This window comes from Thamnophis sirtalis, unplaced genomic scaffold (assembly GCF_051295495.1).
Source record: "Thamnophis sirtalis isolate CommonGarterSnake01/CBP01778 unplaced genomic scaffold, rThaSir2_p1.2 scaffold_12, whole genome shotgun sequence".
NCBI classification, from domain to species: domain Eukaryota; kingdom Metazoa; phylum Chordata; class Lepidosauria; order Squamata; family Natricidae; genus Thamnophis; species Thamnophis sirtalis.
In genome coordinates, this window is record NW_028261392.1 from 57257932 (window position 1) to 57279959 (window position 22028).

The window sequence follows — 22028 nt, forward strand, 5'->3', positions numbered from 1 at the left end:
CCTACCCCATTTCCCAATTTGGTACATTCAAAGCTGTCAGCATAGCTGGATGTCCCTTTAAAGAATGAAAGTAGAGATTATTGGTATGCAAAACCTGTAAAATTCTGACTAGTTCAAACATGGAGAAGAATGTGAGACATTTGTTAATAAGACAATTTCTTGTGCCCAAATGTTCAGACCAAAGGCTGAACTAACTCCACAATTTTCTTCCAAAACTAGCAAATAATCATTAGTCATAGTCTAATCCTTCTAGTCTAGTCTAATGAGCCAAGGTGGCACAGTGGTTAAATGCAGCACTGCAGGCTACTGCTAGATCAGCAGTTCAGCGGTTCAAATCTCACCGGCTCAGGGTTGACTCAGCCTTCCATCCTTCCGAGGTGGGTAAAATGAGGACCCGGATTGTTGGGGGCAATATGCTGACTCTCTGTAAACCGCTTAGAGAGGGCTGAAAGCCCTATGAAGCGGTATATAAGTCTACTGCTATTGCTATTCATGATGATATTTCTTTTTAAAATCACCCAATTCAATACCTTGGCTTACATATCAGTGCAATTAGATTGTAGAAGTAAATGTGTACGGTAATTATATGATATATATATAGCAGTGTTTGCTTACTTTCTTACTTGCTAGTACACATAAGTTTTCAGTGCAAGCTATGCTAGGCTAAGCAAAAGTTCTAGTTTGAATTCTACATCCTAAGGGCACAAGTGCCTATCTGTAGAATACAATTTGCTACTGAGTTCATGTAAGCATATACCTTTGGTGTACACTGAAATGATATGCATTCAGTGGATTCACAACACTCACTCATTCTGCATTGGTGTAAGGTTGTTCAACTTGAAAATGTAGCTACGTTCCAGTGGTGGGATTCAAATAATTTAACAACCGCTTCTCTGCTCCAATGATTTTTTCCAACAGCCAGTTAACCAAATTGCTCAGAAAGTTAACAACCGGTTCTCCCGAAGTGGTGCGAACTGGCTGAATCCCACCACTGCTACATTCCTAAGCTGAAAAAGTGGTTCCACCACAAAACCGCGGTCGACTAAAGCGCGCTCGACGAAACCGCGTACCTGACGTCATCACAGCACGACGAAAAAAGCACGCTGTGAGCGGTAAAGCTAAAATTAACGCGTAAACCTAAACCTAACCCCCCGAAACCTAACCCTAAACCTAACCCTAAACCTAACCCTTAACCTAACGCTAAACCTAACACTAACCCTTAACCTAACCCTAAACCTAACCCTAACGCTTAACCTAACCCTAAACCTAACCCTTAACCTAACCCTAACCCTAACCCTAACCCTTACCTTAACGTGAATCGGCTTGCTTTAAAAGCTCTTTTTAAAGCGCCCTTTTTTCTCAGCGGTCGTATTTGTCGCGCTGATGACGTCAGGTACGCGCTTTAATCGGGCGCGCTTTAGTGGACCGCGGTTTTGTCGTGCCATGGAAAAAGTAGCTTCCTTCATGTGGAAGTAAGACAGAATGGCATGTTCTCAGATTTATGACATGGAGCTGAACACATTATGAGATAGGAATAGGAATACTCCTGTATACAAAAGGAAAGTAACTTTTGTCCGCCTGCAATCCTCTAAACCAATGATGATGGCCTTTTTGCCAGCAGGAACACTTTGGGCTGGGCTGAAATCCACAGATCTTCTTCTTTCTTTTTCTTCTTCTTCATAATATTATGCCTTCTTTTCCCTTGGATTGGAACACTGCTGCTGTGGCTATTTTTGTCCCTTTGCTGCTGGCCACAAAAACAACAATGGCAACAGATGAAGATTCCAACAAGGAGGACAAGAACAGGTAACCCCATTAAAACAGCAAGACAGATTGTGTTATAGATGCCCTCCTGGTGTTTTAAGAAGATAAAAGACCCGATGGAATGGAAAAAATTGCTGATCTGCTCCATAGCAACTTTTGTAGACTGGAAACAGGTCTGATAGAATATTAAAGTTTCTTTCCTTGACCTTTCCCTCCTCCGCCTTGGATGGGAATTCTGTGGATTTTGTCTTTGAAGTTATGCAAATGTCTTCAGTTTTCAATCTCTGCAAAAGTGGAAGATGAAACATAAAAATGGGTCAAATGAGTAAGGTCAAATGTTTCAGTTAATGCACCTGCTGGTAAAGACAAAATATATAATCTGTGATCCAAATTATTTATTTGCTAAAGACCTTAAGCTTTTCCATATTATTCTCTCAATATTCTAATGAAGTAGGATAGAAGAGATCAAGAGATACTTACAACTGAATGTGAACCCATCCATCCTTGAATCCACGTTGTCCCCAATCAACATTCTAACCATCATATTATTATCAACGAAATGTTCATGAGGATGTTAGAAAAGTTATTGCGTAATTGTTCCTGATGCCTAGTAGCTCTTCGATGGCGTGCATCCAGGAACAACTCACTACTGGCCTCTGCTCACTCTCCCTTGTCTCCTCCCCACTGGTCCAAGGCTCAGGTGCCTCCTGGTGGCCAACCAGCCTCTCTGCACCCTGCTCGGAGTCGGAACCCTGTCCAGGGTCCTCCATCTCTTCCAGAGCCGACTCATAGGGCCCCTCAGAAGAAGCAGAAGTTCCTTTTTGTGCTTCTGAACTCTTAACTGCTGTTTCAAGTAACAGATTTGGAACACGTGGAAATGACCTGCTTGAGCAGACAAAGTATAGTACTTTTTTCATGATGGTTTTAAGAAGTTCATTCACTGCTGGCGGAAATGTGTGATGAATAGTGATAATTATGTGGAGAGGTAAATATAGGTAACAAAAATGTTCTATTCAAAGATTATTTTCCTTTCTCATATATTAAACTGCTGTGGCCCAGCAGGTGCCGTTGGAGCTGCCACCAGACTCCGACAGCGAGGGGCCCAATGAGTCAGCTCTGGAGGATGTGGAGGACCTTGGACAGGGTTCCGACTCTGAGCAGGGCGCAGAGAGGCTGGTTGGCCACCAGGAGGCACCTGACCCTTGGACTAGTGGGGAGGAGACAAGGGAGAGTAAGCCAGAGGCCAGTAGTGAGTTGTTCCTGGATGCACACCATCGAAGAGCTACTAGGCGTCAGGAACAATTACGCAATTACAGGAGGTGATTGTACTCAGCTGGTGGTCATTAGGCTCCTCTCCAGACTATAAAAAGCTACTGGTGCACACGGCCCTCTTTGCAGAAGTCAACGCAGGATTGAATGTCAGAGGACAGTACTGGGAGCTTGGCAGGCTGGATTGCTGCCAAGCCTTATCTGTGTTTATTGCTGCCTGAGTTTGTCTGAGTTGCTGCCAAGGTCCTTATCTGTTTGTTTTGCTTGGCTTTCAGCCACCGAGGTTTTGGTGTCTTGCTATTAAAGGACATTCCAGTTAAGCTTGTCTCGGCATTCGTTACTGGACGGAGGACGGGGCCAGAACATTAAACTATCTTATTTAAAATAAAGTTGTGGAGGCAGAGGCATTTCTTTTTATTTGGCCCTTGTTTGTCAATATCAAATCAATAGTCAATATCGATCTAGCCCATCAGCAAATCTACAGAGGCGAAAGACTGAAATGGATAGGTTAAGCATCTGGCATAAACATTCAGTAGTTTAAATCTACTCTTGTCAACAACAAAAAAAGAGTTATTGAGGAATGCTGAAATTGATGTTTGGTTGCTAGTTCATCCTGTGTGCAAAGCCTCTATTTTTCTTTTTAAAATGGCAATATGTTTAAAGATGGCAACTCTGAATTATTTCTAATTTGTAGAATGACACAACACAAAAGGCCTTCCTGCCATCTGAGATACTTCACCTACCTGCACCTATGGCAGTGGTGAAATTCAATTTTTTTTTACTACTGGTTCTGTGGGCATGGCAGCGGAAGGATACTGCAAAATCTCCATTCCGAACCCCACTCTGGGGCCAGCCAGAGGTGGTATTTGCCGGTTCTCCAAACTACTCAAAATTTCAGAACCTGCTGAATTTCACCTCTGATCTAAGCTGATTCTTTTTTTTTTAGCAGATTTTTTAAAATTATTTTTTCCCTTCTACAACACCTTACAGTCATTACATCAACATTGTTATGTCCCACCCACCCCAATAGGACAAGCCGAATATATTAATAGATAGTAGAAATATACCTAAGGGAGGAGTAGAGGGATAGAAGAAAGAGGGGTAGAGAGGGTGGGAGAGAGGATTGGAGGGAGGGTGAGAAGGAAGGGAGGGAGTGTATCGGGAGAGAGGAGTGGTAGAGGGGGAGGGGAAGTAGGGTAGAGGGGAATGATGGAGGGAAGATGGAAAGTTGGAGGGGGGGGCGAAAGAAAGGGTGTATGGAGGGTCGAAGAGGTACATTGGGTTTCTATTTTTGGGGGTTTTATTGACAAGAGGAATGGCTGTGTTTATTGTTTAATGTTATATGGCCCCGGTTGTGCACAGTATATATGTGACTGTACAAAAATGAAAATGGAAAATAAAAACACATTTATAAAAAAAAACATTGTTATGTCATCATACCTGTACATGTATATAATATTTCACTTCTATATTTACACACTTTTATACACAGTTCTATATATATTTATATATAGTTTTTTTGGCTTAATTAATTTTGTTCCTGTTTTGCAGCCATTTGTACCAATTGTTCCAAATTTCATAATATTCCGACTCTTCTTTATCTTTTAATTTCAGTGCTAATTTGTCCATCTCTGCACAATCCAAAGTTTTTTTCTAAGGTGATTCTAAAGCAAACTTCTGGATCTATTGATGATACTGACTGCTCCACCTTTTCAGCAAACAAGTCTCTGATTTTACTTATCTTTTTTTAATCACCCCATTCAGGACACAAGAATATTTCCCCTCTAATCTTCATTGATAGTCCAACCACAATGATGATGTCAATCTTGTGAAATATGATGATCTTCCTGATAGTCCAGCACCAGAAACTTAGCTGCAGTATTTACATAGGTATCATTGGCAGTGCTGTTATAACTCGTCAGAATTAAGATTTAAACTTGCTAAAAATGAGCTACTTTAGAATAGCAAGTCCATGCTATTCTCAATATTGACAGTTAAGGTGATAATCAAATGTTTTGTTAAAAGGATCTAAAGACAGGAGATGGTTTAACTGTAGCTGGCAATCCATGAAGTGATCAGCCTGGTACAATTTAGAAAACTGGTATCTTCCAGGTAGTAGAAAGGAGCTGAGAAACAGTTGAAATCTGCTGTACTTGAAGAAAATATCTGGGCTCTACTTCAAGTTTAGTGGCCTTATTGTTTGTCAAAGGAACAATAATTACTTCTATTGTGCTTTGTTTAATTTCCCTCCAACTATTAGCTGCATTGGAGATGCTAGCAATGAAAAGGAGGAGGGAAATTAAATAATTACTCAGCCTCAGAGATGGCAGCTGTTCCATGATTTAACTCTTGGACATGCCTCATACAAGCCAGGCTGAAGTATGAAAGGAAGGTTTATCTGACTGTGTATAATAGAACAAATATTTTGGCACGCAGGAGTAAAATGGGCCACAATTTACAATTTAGAAAAAGTGGGTTTCTCTCTCAGGGGAATTGAAACTTCCTTGATTAATGTTTAATATATGCAGTTCTACAAGCCAGTAACTTGAGATGGGCAAAAAGGAAGGCAGAATAGGCTTGGAAATGCTAAATTATGGAATAAGGGAAGCTTTTCCTTTCCCCCCCTCTTTTTAGAGTATGGTTCGACTTATAAGAAATAGAAATACACCAGTCTTTCTTTATTCTCCCAACTGCAGCCGAACTTTAGAGCCCCTAACTCCACAATACATTGGTGGGTCTAGCGATTCAAACTATACTTTTAGAGCAGTGGTTCTCAACCTTGGCAACTTGAAGATGTCCGGACTTCAACTCCCAGAATTCCCCAGCCAGGGAATTCTGGGAGTTGAAGTCCGGACATCTTCAAGTTGCCAAGGTTGAGAAACACTGTTTTAGAGTCTTCTTGCTTTCGGCAGTCTTATCGCATTTAAATTTAATTTATTTGCCTGCTGCTCTAAGAACAGCATTTTATTCTGTCACCATTTCCATCCCCCCCCCTCTTTTAAAAAGCAGAGTAAATCCTAAAAAATCCTGGAAAAGCATATTCAGGAAGAGCAAAAACATGTACACGAATAGTTCTCAAGACAGTACTATGTATAGCCAGCTTCCCCTGCAAAATATACAGGATAGTTTTCTGCATGCTTAAAGCTGAAAAACAAAATCGAAACAGACAGATATGGCCTTTGGCTTGTAAAGTGCTATATTCAATATTTTAAAGGAATTGAAAGCCCTAAAGTAGGTGTCACTATACCATATACTGATATTTGGATTAGAAATGGTTTGGAGGTTTCTTTGGTTTTTGAACAACAGTGTGGCCAGCCACATGCGGTGGCTTTGATGTGTTTTTCAGTGTTTAGGATACAAACTCCATCAAAGCAGCTAAGGAGCAACACAAAAATCACAACAAATCATTTTAAAAAAAAATCATTCTAGGAAGTTCCTTTAGGACAATTGTTGGTGGCAATCAGGAGAGAGGAGAAGAGTTAGCCTAAATCACTGGCCTGATCATCCTGTTCTGAAACTCGATGTTACTTGAGGTCATTAAGAATTGCATGACTATCTAAATAGACAAAGGAAGCCTCATCGCATCCAGTCAATACTAACCCCCCCCCCCCAATGCAGCTGGGAGTCAAGGCATAGAGAACATGTGAGTTTCTTGAGGTTGCTCAGGAAGTTTTAGGCAAAGCCAAGAACGGAACCTCTTCCCGTTGTGTCTTGAATGTTTTCTTTGCCTGAAGCACAACAGCCTCCTTCTCTAACCTAAATTGCTTCTTCAGCTCATTCGGAAATGCCAAAGGAAAAATAAAGTGGGGGTATGTTTCTTATATCTCTTGCCAAGGCAAAACAAGTTTAGAAACTGTTGCTTAGAAGGGAAAGTTGGGAAAATCATTCAAAGAATATGGAGAAGGAGCATTCTGACTTCCTTCTAGTTATCCTTGTTCAGCCAAATGTTAGCTTCATTCTATTTCTTTCCTCTCACCAGATATCTCACAGCCAAACATTTAAATCTTAATTTAAGGAAATATTCTGACCAATATTTCTCATAGTTGGATCACAGCATGCGTTTACCTACCTAGTTTGCTGTAGATCTGATGTGTCAATCACCTTATTAATGACTTTACAATAAAAGGAAAAATGTAGAATTGTAATATACAGATACATTTTTTTTATTCTGAATCTGTAAACAATTGCCCATAAACAGTAAATATTAATTTCAATTTGTTCCATGTAAACTATCAAATTACTGGATGATAGGGTAGAACCCTCTGAGACACACAGGTCAGCAACCTTCCAGGCACACCCTGAATAGAAGAAGGGAAACCTTGAAAAATTGCCTTCAAGAACCAACTCCTCCAGGTGATCCAGAACAATACAATGAACAGTGATACTGAAAACCAATGAAAGATCTGGGAACGACCTGGAAGAATAACAATTATATACTCCCATCTTCTAATTTCCAGCATAAGTCTTAAGTTAGCTCAAGCTGTCTCAGGAGTGTATCCAAGATGAAACTCTAAACTGAAATGGCTCCAGATAATCACTTTCATTTAAATGCATTTATAGCAGCAAAGCTACCAGGATAACCTTACCCAGAATGGGCGTTAGTCCTTACCTGATATGCTCATTTTTTGGTAGAGGAGAGACAGCAGCCAGACTGGGTATGCTCCGTCCATGGACTGAGTCTACACTTATGATGTCATCGGGCCCTTGTGGCTCCTCCCCAGTTTCAGATGAAGGAAAACTGTAGACTCAAGTGAGAATTGTGAGCAAAAAGTGAAAGTCCATAGTCACTGTATCTCTCTCTCTCTCTCTCTCTCCTCCACACAAGGAATCCCCTCGCGTGACCCATACCACTGCGGGGCTGGCTGCTATCTCTATTCTACCAGAAAATGAGTGTATCAGGCAAGGACCAATGCCCATTTTCCTGTTATCGCAGAGACAGCAACCAGACTGGGACGTACCAAAGACTGGGATGTCCACTAGGGTGGGAAATTGTAAAGAAGGTCCATTAGGGCCGACGCATACATGTCCAACTTGTGATGATGTATGAAGACCATGGGAGATGCCCAGGTGGTCGCCTGGCAGACCTCTTCCAAGGTGGCTTGAGTGGACCAAGCCGCAGATGTCGCAGTGCTGCGTGTAGAGTGAGCTGTAATGTTTGCAGGGATCTGTATGGATTGAAGTTCGTAAGACAGTTTAATTCAGGCTCTTATCCAGCGCCCCAGACTAGACGATGAAGCCTTGGTACCCAAGGAGGCTTGGCGAAAGGAGATGAAGAGAACTTCCGAGTGGCGGAACGAGGCCGTGCGGTCGATGTAGATCTTGAGGGCACGATGTATGTCAAGAATGTGCCACATGCGCTTCCTCTTGTGACGGGGAGACGAACAGAAATCAGGTAAGGTCAACTCCTGACCTCGGTGGAAACAGCTATTGACCTTTGGTATGAATGTCGGGTCCAGTCTTAAGACAACTCTGTCTGGATGGAACACCCACAAGTCATGCCTGATTGATAGAGCAGCCAAATCAGAAATACGTCTGGCTGAAGTTACATCCACCAAAAACAGCGTTTTAAAGGACAACAGTTTCAAAGAAGTGGATCTCATAGATTCAAAGGGCGCGGAAGTCAAAGCCTCTAGGACACGAGGTAAGTCCCAAGTCAGATATCTATGTATGGCAAGGGGACGCAGATTCACCCCGAACCCGTGATTCCGCAAGGTATGAATGGTGAGGGCGAGATCTCTTTCTGCCTGAATCGGAGACCTGGACAACAAGAAGATGTCATCCAGGTAACAGAGAATCCAAACTGGGGATGACCTGATGTGGGCGGCCAGTACTTTTGTGAATACCCTGGTCGGTAGAGGATAGACCGAACGGAAGAGCTCGGTACTGGAAGTGCCTCCCCCCCACAGGAGAAGTGGAGATATTTTTGGTGGTCTATGAAGATGGGGATATGAAGGTAAGCTTCGGTCAAGTCTACCGACATGAGGAAGTCGCCTTTCCTGACGCCTGGAGGATGGTGTGCAGAGAATGCATTTTGAACCGCCGATAGACAATGTGGCGGTTCAATGTTTTTAGATCTAATATTGCTCTCCATCCCCCAGAATTCTTCAGTACCACAAACAGGCGGGAATAAATTTGAATTTATTGCATTTATTGCATTTATATGCCGCCCTTTTCCCCGAAGGGGACTCAGGGCGGCTCACAATCCAAGTCAGGGAAGGGGGTACAGATAAGGGAAAAAAAGACGAACAGAACAATACACAATTTAAAAGCACACAACAACCATACCATTCGAGGGGGGGGGGCAAAAGCTCTTTAGCCCCAGGCCTGTCAGAACAGCCAGGTTTTAAGGGCTTTGCGGAAGGCCTGGAGGGTGGTGAGGGTTCGAATCTCCACGGGGAGCTCGTTCCAGAGGGTCGGAGCAGCCACAGAGAAGGCCCTCCTCCGGGTAGTCACCAGTCGGCATTGGCCAGCGGATGGAATTCGGAGGAGGCCTAATCTGTGGGATCTGATCGGTCTATTGGAGGTAATTGGCAGCAGGCAGTCTCTCAAGTACCTAGGTCCAATACCATAAATAAAATAAATAAAAACCCTGCCCTTCCTGATGGAGAGGAACCGGTTGGATGGCTCGGATCTCCAACAGATGTTGAATGGCCTGTTCCATCAGTGCCCTCTTGCAAGGGTATTGAGAGACCAGGCATGGCATGAAGTGTTCCTGGGGGATGAAGAGGAATTCTAGCATGAGACCAAATTTGACAGTTTTGAGTACCCAATTGTCTGTTGTGGTCTCCTCCCAGCAGTGGGCAAAGAACGCCAGGCAGACTCCGATCTGAAGAGAGTCCAGATAGTAATTTCCTATGTGAAAAATGGCAGTTGCCTCCTCCACCGTAAGATTTCTTGGAGGGGAAACGCTGTCTGTTTCTATTGGACCTGTCCTGGTGAGATCCCTGTCTGGGAGTGCCGGGTTGGCATTGTGGACTGGGGAAGGAAGGTCCCCCATCTGCCGGCCAAAAGGGCAACCTCCTATAGAAGGGAGCAGGCCGACTGTCCTGTTTCTTGTAGATGGATGAAAGGACCTTGTGCCTGTCTTTAGATTTCATGAAGTACGGGTCTAAGGGATTACCAAATAATTGGGTGCCACTGAATGGGGAGGCTGTTAGGCACTACTTGGTACTGACATCCGCCTGCCATGACTTGAGCCAAAGCAGACGCCTGGCCATGACTGAAGAGGGCATGGCTTTAGAAGCGAATCTAGCAGCATTAAGGGAAGAATCAGCCGCAAATTCAACCACTGCCCTGATCTTGTTGAGATCCCTATGTGATCTAGTGTCAGTAAGAGTGATGCGCTCCTGAAGCTGTTCAATCCAAACCAGGGCTGCCCTGGAGAAAAAGGAAGTGGCCGTAGAGGTCCTAACAGCCCAGACCTTTTCTCCTCAGGCTTGAGAACTTCCTCAGGGGCTCCAGAGACCACAGTAGGTGAAGACAGGGCTGCAACAGGTGCGTCCACTGGGGGAGTCTCAAAGAACTTGGTGAGGTCTGGTGAAATGTTGTAGAGACATTTGTCAAGATTGGTCGGCTGTGGGCCCATGCCTGGAGACTCCCACTGCTTCTGGATGTAGTTCAGGAATATCTTGGGAACAGGGATCACCTCTTTTCCCACCGTGGGTTAGATGAATGGGGTACTGGGACCCTCAGTTGAAGCCGGTTCTGCTGGTTTATCCTGTGAAGTAGAAGCTGAAGCAGAAGATGGTAAGTTAGCAGCTTTAATGGTCTTAAGTAGAAGGGACTTGAATCGACCAGTTTTGAATAATCCGATAAAGACAGGGGTGTCTGGGGTGACCACCTCGTCATCAGACAGGTCTGAGTCCTGTAGGTTATCTTTCTCCCCGCCAATTGAAGCCTGAGAAGTAGAGGCAGAGGGATCAGGTTGCTGAGCTGCAGAAGAAGATTTATGCTTATGGCCATGTGATGGAGCAGGTTGAGGTTGCTGTTGTAGGCTAGCAGCCATGACCTGTTTAATGATTTCAGCAATGATGGTTCCATATCAGCAGGAGAGGTGTACATGGTGTGGGGCCTCCTAGAACCATGTGTAACCAGGAGGGAAGCCTGTTCAAAGGTGCGCTCCTTATTGAGAGGGACATCAAAGAAATTGCCTCTGTTGTCAGGTTCCATCGAAGACGAGGACTCCGAAGAAGACAATTCCCCTTCTGAATAGGCCATGGGGGTGGGGTAGTCAGGGCCCATGGGAGGCAAGACAGGTGGAGATCTTTGCCCCTGATGGCCCTGCCTCCTCTAATCCTGCATTCGTATCCATATCTGGATCAGTCATTTCCCCAAACATAAATCAATACCCCAATCAGATAGGCAACGGTCTCACCCGTTTGCTGGCCAGGTGCTCCTGATCCGGTCCACCTGGGGTGATCCCGCATTGCTGGGCACTCCAAACGGCTGCTGTAGAGTTCGTGCCTTTTTTAGAGTGCCCAAAATGGGCGACTTTTTTCCTCGGAGGCTTTTCTGACCCTCAAAATGGCCACTGCTATCTTCTTGAGCTTTTCCGACCCGCAAAATGGCTGCCGATACTAAGTGTGGCCAGGCGATCTGCAGAATGGCCACTGGACTCGCCTGGAACCGCTGCGCACAAAATGGGCGGTCGCGCGTCCTTCCAAGTGCCCAGAAACCAGGAGCGCCACGGGGAAACAGCCGTGGAGCTGTAGCTCGTGAGCTGGATGATCTGATTGCAAGGCAGGCTTCCTGAGTGAACTCGTGGCCGCAGGCAATCAGACGGCTGAGGAGAGGCAGCCAGAGATCAGTTTCGAATTTCCCTCCAATTTGTAGAATAAAGGATTATTTAAGGAACCAATTTAAAGGAACAACAAATTTTTTGGGGCAAAATTCACCAATTAAAGATATAATTAAATAATTTGGAGGCGAGATCAATTCTCACAGCCAGTCCAGGTTGGACTGAGTCTGAAACTGGGGAGGAGCCACAAGGGCCCGATGATATCATAAGTGTAGACTCAGTCCGACTGGTTAACGGACGGAGCATACCCAGTCTGGCTGCTGTCTCTACGATAACAGGAAAATGGAGCCTTTCACATACATATAATTATAGAATAGCAATAGCAGTTAGACTTATATACCGCTTCATAGGGGTTTCAGCCCTCTCTATAGCGGTTTACAGAGTCAGCATATTGCCCCCAACAATCCGGGTCCTCATTTTACCCACCTCAGAAGGATGGAAGGCTGAGTCAACCCTGAGCCGGTGAGATTTGAACAGCAGAACTGCAGAACTGCAGAACTGCAGTCAGCTGAAGTAGCCTGCAGTGCTGCATTTAACCACTGTGCCACCTCGGCTCATAGAAGACTTCCATGTTCAGCCCCCCACCCACTCCCAAAAAAGCTTTATAACTGACCTCTTTAAACAGGCAAGACCACATTCTAAACTCAATTCTGTTCATTTACTTTAATCTATGGCCAGATCAATTTCTCAGATTTTCCTTTTGGTGGCCTTCATCTTCTCATATAACCTGATCATCAATATTAAGCTGAAAATAATTCATACAAACATGACAGTTTGTCAAAGTTAGTTCCCTATAATTTGCCCCAGCAGTAGAATTCAAGTCAAGTGAATCCAGTCAACTTTGTTCGAAAGGTTTGATAAAAATGCTCATATCAAGTTACTTATTTGTTCCTATTTCAATCCTGCAACGTATTTTTATTTTTATTTTCCATGCTGTAGAATCATCAATCAACTCTGAGTTGCATAGTTTTGCTACGCATAAAGAATTTAAAACACCACAAATAGTAAACAATGGGCAAAATTACGTGATAATGTATTTCTGTGCCAAAGAATATTTTGTAATGCTGTTCATTGTTTAGCTGTTTTTGGTGTAGATGTTGCACAGTGTAGAAAATTAATGCCACGCTATCATGTGCATATACAACGAAGTGACTGTTTTCACTGCATCTACTGACATGAAATAGGATTTCTCATGCATCTTAAAAAATCCCTCATACTATATCCAACTTATTATGTTCAAGAATTCCTCCTCTTGCAAGCTAGCCTTCTACTTACCTGACTTTTATACTAGTAGCCTGAGAAACCAAGGAGCTGATTTAGGTGGAAGTTGGTATTTCAAGGTGACAATGCCAGCTATGTCCATGTTCAATGGAACAGGCAGAAAATTTTATTGCTCCAAATTGTTTTGCTCCTAATACTCCATTTTTTTCTTGGCTCAGAATTGTACAATGATCTAAGTTGTTTTATATGTTTGGCAAAATAAAATTGCATAGCTTACATAACTTATTCTGCTCATGGAATTTGAGGACTTTCTGTTATCTGTTCCAAATATCTGCTACAATCTCAAAGCTCTACCACCTAAAAACTTTCAATTTCCAATTTTTGAACGGCTCTTGATGATTTATGTCTCAATCTTTTATTCCACTAACAGAGAAGTAAACTTTGTATGTGGGAAATCACTTGTGCCAGATGAAATGCAGGGCAGAGGATTGAATAAGCACTGCGCTTAATGATATAGTTAAACCCAGGTGTTGTCAAGTTTGGAGAAGTGATCTAGTCACATTGGCAAGATTTGAATATAGCTGGATATGCCTGAATGATTTTTTTCACCCAACGGTAGACGTTTCCTGAGACCAATAGACCCTCCTCAACTGTCCTATTTGAGCTTGTAACTTTTCAACTTTTCTTAAATTGTGTTTATGGATATTGTTTCTCACACAGAAATGATGAAATCTACACTATAACATTGAATTTGCCAAGGTTTAGAAGGGCCTTGGCTTGATGATGTTTTTGACCATGGTGGGATTTGAACATTTTAGCTATTTTATTTTTTTTAAAGTGGATTTAACCCATGAGCAGTCTGCAAAGGGTTTGATCTGCTTGATTTTCCTTTTAACTCCTTTTTTTATTTATCTCATTTTAGAAAATTACCAAGCCAAGTGGCATCCGAAGAATCTATTTATATAAAGGATACATAACTGTGGCTGATCGTGTTTTAAATTGTCTGGCTTCAACTATAAATATTTTGTTTTTAAGTATTCCCTGTTTTAGATCTATTGGAATGGATCTAAATAGGGATAGGCAATAGGTGGTACCTGAACAAGTTTAGGTAGCTTTTTCCTTAGTTTCAAAATCCTTTTGTAAGAAAATACTTTAGATTTTTCAGTTGTTTGTCACCTTCCTGTGTTACTTTCACTTTTAGGAGAGAAACAAGCTATTGGGGGGGGGGGATATTTTTTTTTAAAAAAATAGGGGTCCCAACACATTTTTGGCTTTAACTCAGGGGCTGAAATCATTCATATCAAGCATATCCAATGGTTTAGTAGTAAGAAAAGTAAGGTCCTGCACTTAGGCAGGAAAAACCAAACGCACAGGTACCGAATAGGCAGCATTTGGCTCAATAGTTGTGTCTGTGAGGGGGTGTCTGCTGGACCACCGCTTAATTATAAGCCACCAGTGTCCTGCGGCTGCCAAAAGAGCCAATGCATTCCTAGGCTGCAACAACAGAGGGGTAGTATCGAGACGTGACCCGACAAATGCGCGCACGACAAAAGCGCGCCGACAAAAGCGCGCCACTAAAACCGCGACGTCATCAACGCGACGTCATCAACGCGGCGACAACAGCGCGAAGACAGAAGCGCGATTTAAGTTAAGGTAAGGGTTAGGTTTAGGGTTAGGTTTAGGGTTAGGTTTACAGCGTGCTTCTGTCGGCGCGGTGTTGTCGGCACAATTCACCGCTTATTCGTCGGCATGCTTTAGAACTCGCGGTTTTGTCACCATGCTTTAGTCGGGCGCGCTTTTGTCGTTCGCCCTTTTGTCGGTGAACCGTATCGAGATCATGAGAAGCAATAGGACCACTATATACTGCGCTAGTGAGGCCACACTGGGAATACTACATCCAGTTGTGGTCACCACAATACAAAAAAGATGCTGAAGGGCTAGAAAACAGGAGAGCAACAAAGATGATAAAAGGTCTGGAAGCTAAACTGAATGAGGTATGGCAAAAAAAAACAATTAGATAAGTCTAGCCTAATTGGGTGACATATTGCTATCTTCCAATACTTAAGGGTTGTCGCGGGGAAGAGGAGGGGTCAATTTATTCTCCAAAGCATGACAAGAAGGAATGGTTGGAAGCTCATCAGAGGAAGACCCAAGCTGGAACTAAGGAGTCATTTCTTAACAGTGAGAACAATTATTCAGTGGAACAGCTTGATGCGGGTGTTCTATCGGTGGAGAAAAAGACTGGACAACTATTTGTCAAGGATGAATAAGGTCTCCTGCCTTGGACAAGGGGTTGAATTAGAAGACTTCCAAGGTCCCTTCCAGGCCTACGAATTCTATTTCCATTTTTCTACTTCTGTTGCTTCCTTCAGCCCACCAGAAGTTGAAAAAGTTTGCAGCAGAAAAAAAAAGTCAGCTCATCTTGAATCGAAATAATTAACTGACCTCCAGAACAGCTAAAAGTTGACAAAATACCACTTGCTTTAGAATCTTGTTTAAACAATGGAAAACTGAAATAATTTCTCAAAGCCAATGTTTAATATTTATCTTTCAGAAAGGTGTTTTTATCATTGTTTTGTTGGAAAGGATTTACAGCTTACACCCTTCAGTGAACTATTTGTCATGGCTGACTGCCATAAAGCAAACAAACTCTATAGCCAAGGCTCTAAGGGGTAGATACTTGGTCTTCTCTCTGCAAATTAGTAATCTACCTTATTAAGTATTAGCTTTAATGGCAGAGAACTATCCTAAACCTCTAGGTTATTGACCAATATTCTCAACTGGTACAAAATGTGTGGATAATATTTATGTTTCCAGCAGGGACAGGAATCAAGATTATGTTTTATAGAAGAGCATCCAGAAAACACGATCCCTTAATTCTATACATAATATTGTACCTGAATTCATACTTTAAAAGCACTGTAGGCAAGACAGAGCTTACAGTAGTGATACTTGGTAGGGGCAGATAATTACATCTTAAGAGATAGACTGAACTAAAGCTAAGATCATAAACTTTATCAAAACAAAAACACGCTTTCCAACTCCTTGTCTGTCATTCATAGGATCCGACAATCAATCAATTCGAGTTAGCATGATTTCATTTCCAAATGCCTTTCGGAAGAGACATGTGATCATTGTTCTCCAAAAATATAATAACAAGGAGGTGGTTTTGTTTCCTGGGATGTGAGTGTGGGGTTGAGGGGAGAAACTGTTCAAAAGGAACATATTCTAAAATGTGCGGTGCATTTTATTTGCATGCAAATATCTAGTTTAACTCTTCTGCTTATCGTTTTAAAGAAGAATGTGGCTTGAGATGAGATTAAGTGTGTTAAAAGGATATGGCTCAAAAAAGGGCAAAGATAACAGAAGACCAATGGCAGCCTTTATAAGAGGGATTTTAAAACATGCCCTTGCTTCCAAGGCCAAACACAAATGGAACAGTTTGTTAAAAAGAACTGTAACTAGAGAAATATAAAATCCAAAATCAAGGTCCTATATTAACCCACTCAATTTGACATTTTCTTGTAAGCTTCTTTTGCAAGCTCTTCTTTAATTCCTAATTTCAACTTTATTTTTCAATGGAATTGTTTACTGTCCATGTTCCAAATTGCAGCAGAAGAAAATGACAATATCCCCTCAACAACATCAGAGCACTCAAAGCCTTTTCCTTTGGCTTAACCTCAACAAGTGAGCTTCATATTCTCCAGTTCCTTTGTGAAGGGGTGGCTGCAGAATTACCCTGACCTTGTCATTATAGCTCTAGAAGATCCAGACTGACAGTACGTTTAGGTAAGCATGGACCAATGTATTACCTCCATTCATTTGCATCAAGAGGAAGGCTTCCCCTTCCCTTCCTCCCCACTGATGTGAAAAGCAATAAAAATCTTTTGATGGAGCCCTTCTGTTGAACACCCCTGAAATATCTCAAATTAAACACTATTGGATTGGATTTGTAGGAGCCGAGGTGGCGCAGTGGTTAAATGCAGCACTGCAGGCTACTGCTAGATCAGCAGTTCAGCGGTTCAAATCTCACCGGCTCAGGGTTGACTCAGCCTTCCATCCTTCCGAGGTGGGTAAAATGAGGACCCAGATTGTTGGGGGCAATATGCTGACTCTCTGTAAACCGCTTAGAGAGGCCTGAAAGCCCTATGAAGCGGTATATAAGTCTACTGCTATTGCTATTGCTATTGCTATTGCAGATGCCTTTTTTAAACACTTAAGAACCCTTGAGCTGTCTTGTGGCAACAGCTATGAGGAAGAAATTAACCCTATGCCCTCTGCATCTTTTTCCAAATGAACGTTCTACACCTGAAGCTATTAGATCCACCAGGAAAATGAAGTGAGAGGAGGGGGAAATAAGAGCACAAATCTGCATTTTTCCCTAATCCTTTTTTTTGGTGCATGTTTAGTAGTTTGACAAAATGGGAGTGTTTCTCCCTATTCTTAATGATAAAAAATAACACATTATAACTACTATTGCTCCAGTCAAATTAGCATTTGTATGTTAGCTATGATTACGAGAGGAAATAGAGTCTAGGAAATCCAGTTACGAAGAGTCAGAAATTGGGCTTCATAGTTGGCCTGCTTGAATAGCAGGGACGCGCTATTCTTATACAACTTCCAACAAATTTCTGAATAATTTCCAAAGTATGCTGGGTCCCAATTTAAAACATGTATGCATTTAATGTTTATATAAAAGTTGGTGCATCCAAGCCATGGATGCACGGAAAATAAATAACCAGCCCAATTCCCAGCATGGGGAAATTTGTTGGATTCTCAGATGATCAAGGAAACTTCAGCGTATTTCCTCTGAGTTCTGCATCAGGGTGGGTAATTTTCCCTCAGGGAAAATCTGTTGGGAACAGAGCAACATTCCAAATGAACAAATTGATGAAACAGCAATTACAGCCAAATCATAGGCCATCCTTTCCTCTATGCTTTAACACTTCTTCCTTCCAGGAATGTTTGCAGAGGAAGGGTGAAATATATCAAGATGATAGCTACAATCATAGCAGCAATAGCAGTTAAGACTTATATACCGCTTCACAGGGCTTTCAGCCCTCTTTAAGCGGTTTACAGAGTCAGCATATTGCCCCCAACAATCCGGGTCCTCATTTTACCCACCTCGGAAGGATGGAAGGCTGAGTCAACCCTGAGCCGGTGAGATTTGAACCGCTGAACTGCTGAACTAGCAGTCAGCTGAAGTGGCTTGCAGTACTGCACTCTAACCACTGCGCCACCTCGGCTCTTATGAGATCAAAACTCCACCCATTTGTATTGGTGACACAAGATTTTGAAATCATCTAGCCAGTAAGCAAATTTGGTGTACAGTGGTGGTGAAGACATCAGGCTAGAAATTGGGAGATTGGGAGTTCTAGTTCCATTTTAGGCCCAAAGCAGTTGGGTGACTGGAGGCCAGACACATTCTTTAAGCCCTAGGAGGAGGCAATGGCAAATCACTTTTAAATTCCTGCCAAGAAAATTCTGAGACTTTTCCAGGAGTGAACTTGAAGGCATAAACATAACATATTCAAGAAGGACACAGGTTGCAAAGTTCTAATCTGGCAAATTCAGACCTAGAAGATCAGATGTGTGTACACTCAGTGCACATGATCTGGGTGTCTCTTCATCCTATTCACAGTTTCCCAGTTCTTATTCAGTTTGTGCATCTTTAGTTTCTAGAACTCAGGGGTGGGTTCCTGCCAGTTCTAACCTCTTCTATAGAAGAGGTTCCAGACATCTACAGTGCCGTTTAGAACCGGTTCCAGCTCCTTCCCCCTGCCCGTCCGTACATCATCAAGATGAAGAGCGGGAAGAGGAATTCTGGGAGTTGAAGTCCACAAGTCTTAAAGCTGTCAAGTTTGAACACCCCTGGAGATTTTTTTTTCTAAAGGGTTAGGGGTGCAAGGGTCTTGTAACTTGACAGCTTTAAGACTTGCGTGCTTCAAATGCCAGAGTTTCTGAGCCAACATTTTGGTTGCTAAGCAAGAGCGTTGTTAAGTGAGTTCCCACCACATTTCACAAGTTGGCCATGCCCACCCAGTCACATGGTTGGCAAGCCACTCCCACCCAGTCACATGGCCGGCAAGCCACTCCCACAAAGTAGGCCACACCCACAGAAGAGGTTCTAAAAAATTTTGAAACTTTTTTGAAACCCACCACTGCTAGAACTCACCAAAATCTCATATCTGTCCTGTTGCCACCAAAAAGATTCTGAGTGGGGAACCTGTCACACCTTGCCCAGGTTATCAGAAATAATTTGGAGCCCAGGTGGCGCAGTGGTTAAATGCAGCACTGCAGGCTACTTCAGCTGACTGCAGTTCTGCAGTTCGGCTGTTCAAATCTCACCGGCTCAGGGTTGACTCAGCTTTCCATCCTTCCGAGGTGGGTAAAATGAGGACCCGGATTGTTGTTGGGGGGCAATATGCTGACTCTGTAAACCGCTTAGAGAGGGCTGAAAGCCCCATGAAGCGGTATATAAGTCTAACTGCTGTTGCTATTGCATTATAATATATTACAAATGCAGTGGGGATGAAACAGAAGTTATGTTGGTGCTTTTTCATTTATTGTAGGTTTACAAAGAAAATACGTTTCTAGATAAAATGGGGATTTGCAACTAAGGCAGGACAAACTGATATTGCCTAGGATTAAAAAAAAGGACCAGTCTCGCTTCCTAACCACGGAAAAACAATACACTATTTTATTTTAATATTTACATTTTAACCTTGTTTACTGTAGTCACCAAGTCAAGTAGACTTTGTTTCAGGACTCCAGGAAAAGCCCTGGGAATTCTTGCTCTTTCTGGGCCTGGCACAGCCTAGCTAAGTGGACCTCTGCAGCGCATATTTGCTTTCTACACAGAAATAGTCACAGATGGTCTTCGTTCCTTGTCCTCGCCTTGAGGTTTCAATACCATTGCTTAAAGCTATATAACTTTTCAAAGCCACAAGAACCGCTTTGCTTAACAGCACTAACAGCTCACTTGTCCAGCATCTGCTTTCCAACAGCTGCTAAACAAGTAAACTGATAGAAGACCCAACCGTTGGGGTGAAGGCAACACTTCTCTCTGCTCGGTAGCAAACTGTCTCTTCGTGGAAGGTGGCTTCTGCCAGCTGGGTTTTTGATGTTTTAAAATTGAATCCACTTACCTCAGGGGATCATAGTGACCTTGCGCCAAGGTGGCGCAGTGGTTAAATGCAGCACTGCAGGCCACTTCAACTGACTGCAGTTCTGCAGTTCGGCTGTTCAAATCTCACCGGCTCAGGGTTGACTCAGCCTTCCATCCTTCCGAGGTGGGTAAAATGAGGACCCGGATTGTTGTTGGGGGCAATATGCTGACTCTGTAAACCGCTTAGAGAGGGCTGAAAGCACTATGAAGCGGTATATAAGCCTAACTATTGCTATTGCTATTGCTTTGCTTAATAGCGCTGACTCTGTAAACCGCTTAGAGAGGGCTGAAAGCACTATGAAGCGGTATATAAGCCTAACTATTGCTATTGCTATTGCTTTGCTTAATAGCGCTGACTCTGTAAACCGCTTAGAGAGGGCTGAAAGCCCTATGAAGCGGTATATAAGCCTAACTATTGCTATTGCTATTGCTTTGCTTAACAGCGCTAACAACTCACTTGTCCAGCATCTGCTTTCCAACAGCTGCTAAACAAGTGAACTGATAGAAGACCCAACAATTGGGGTGAAGGCAACACTTCTCTCTGCTCGGTAGCAAAGTGTCTGTTCCTGGAGGGTGGCATCTACCAGCTGGGTTGGCAACGTTTTTGATTCTTTAAATGAGTGCTTAAAATGAGGACCCAGATTGTTGTTGGGGGCAATATGCTGACTCTCTGTAAACCGCTTAGAGAGGGCTGAAAGCCCTATGAAGCGGTATATAAGTCTACTGCTATTGCTATTAAAATTAAATCCACTTACCTCAAGGGATCATAGTGACCTTGTTTCGTAATTAATTACCGGCACAAGATTTCCTCCTCCTCCTCCCGCTGTGGAGAAATCGACATCCAGTAAAGGACTCTCTGCCGCCGAGGCGCGCTGGGATTTCCGGGAACCCGAATCCAGCTGTGGGCAGCGCACTAGGCAGGCGAAACCCCAACCGGTTCAGACGTCCCAGCGGCTCCTCCGATCCGAATGCACGGATTGGACTTTTACAAAACGAATTTAGTTCGCGTAAATCGAGCAAGTCGGAGTTGTTTCCAAATAAGTTGCGTTTTAGGAACGTCCCGCTAGACGCTTCGGTCGGAATGAACGGGGAGAAAGTGCCTAAGAGAAAGAAAGGAGAGATTGGTCTGCTTGAACCGGCTGAAGTCCAGATTCCTACGGATTTTAACTCTAGTTTAAGGAGGGCAAAGGAAAGCGGGCGAGAACGGCAAGCAAAACTTACCGGCTACCTCTTAGCTCACGCTGAGCGGCGTCTCCATTTCTCCAGCCGGTTAATACACTTCTAATCTTCCGGCAAAAAGCAATGGGGGAAGCTGCTCCGCATACCACGGCCACGGGAGCCTCCGCATTTCCGCGGGCTGTCAGCCGCCTGGGCCCCTCCACGCCCCTTTGGTTGGCTGTACCTGGGCGGGACCGGGGCTCCTGGGGCGACGCTTCCTCCCCTCCCGGCTCTGGAGCCCGTCCCCGAAGAGAGCAAGCGCCTTCTTCGTGCCTGGCGCAGGGTGGCGTGGCCGCTTTTCAGCCGAGCAGGATGCCCAGGCTCGTGTGCTTGCAAATGTGCTTTGCCCCCCTCCTGCCATCCGTTTCCCCGTTACCCCACTCAGCAGCCCAGTTATGAAGGGGAAGGCAAACTAGTCGTGAAGAGCGCGTCACAAAACGAAAGGCATTCCCCTTTCCCCCCCCAAAAACCCTCGTAAAAGGCTCACTTCTGAAAAGTAAGGATGGAGTGCTTAAATCTGTGTTTCTCAACCTTGGCAACTTGAAGATGTCCGGACTTCAACTCCCAGAATTCCCCAGCCAGCATTCGCTG

General features: G+C 43.5%; 1 protein-coding gene across 2 annotated transcripts; it reads right to left on the reverse strand.

The window, feature by feature from the left end:
* Window positions 1–1236: 1236 nt before the first annotated feature.
* KIAA0040 (KIAA0040 ortholog) lies at window positions 1237–21622 on the reverse strand. Of its 2 annotated transcripts, XM_087726780.1 has the most exons (3): window positions 21441–21621; window positions 20975–21319; window positions 1237–2048 (listed from the first exon to the last, which is right to left on the reverse strand). In XM_087726780.1, exon 3 carries the CDS (start codon window positions 1910–1912, stop codon window positions 1589–1591), a length of 324 nt encoding a protein of 107 aa, XP_087582906.1. In that variant the 5' UTR covers window positions 1913–2048; window positions 20975–21319; window positions 21441–21621; the 3' UTR covers window positions 1237–1588. The 2 variants fall into 2 exon arrangements, with proteins under 2 accessions (XP_087582906.1, XP_087582908.1); XM_087726782.1 differs by lacking the exon at window positions 20975–21319 and having other exon boundaries at window positions 21441–21622.
* Between the last annotated feature and the right edge of the window lie 406 nt (window positions 21623–22028).

Bases quoted from the DNA above. Each gene is read 5' to 3' on its own strand.
- KIAA0040 (XM_087726782.1), bottom strand. From the start codon at position 1,912: ATGGAGCAGATCAGCAATTTTTTCCATTCCATCGGGTCTTTTATCTTC.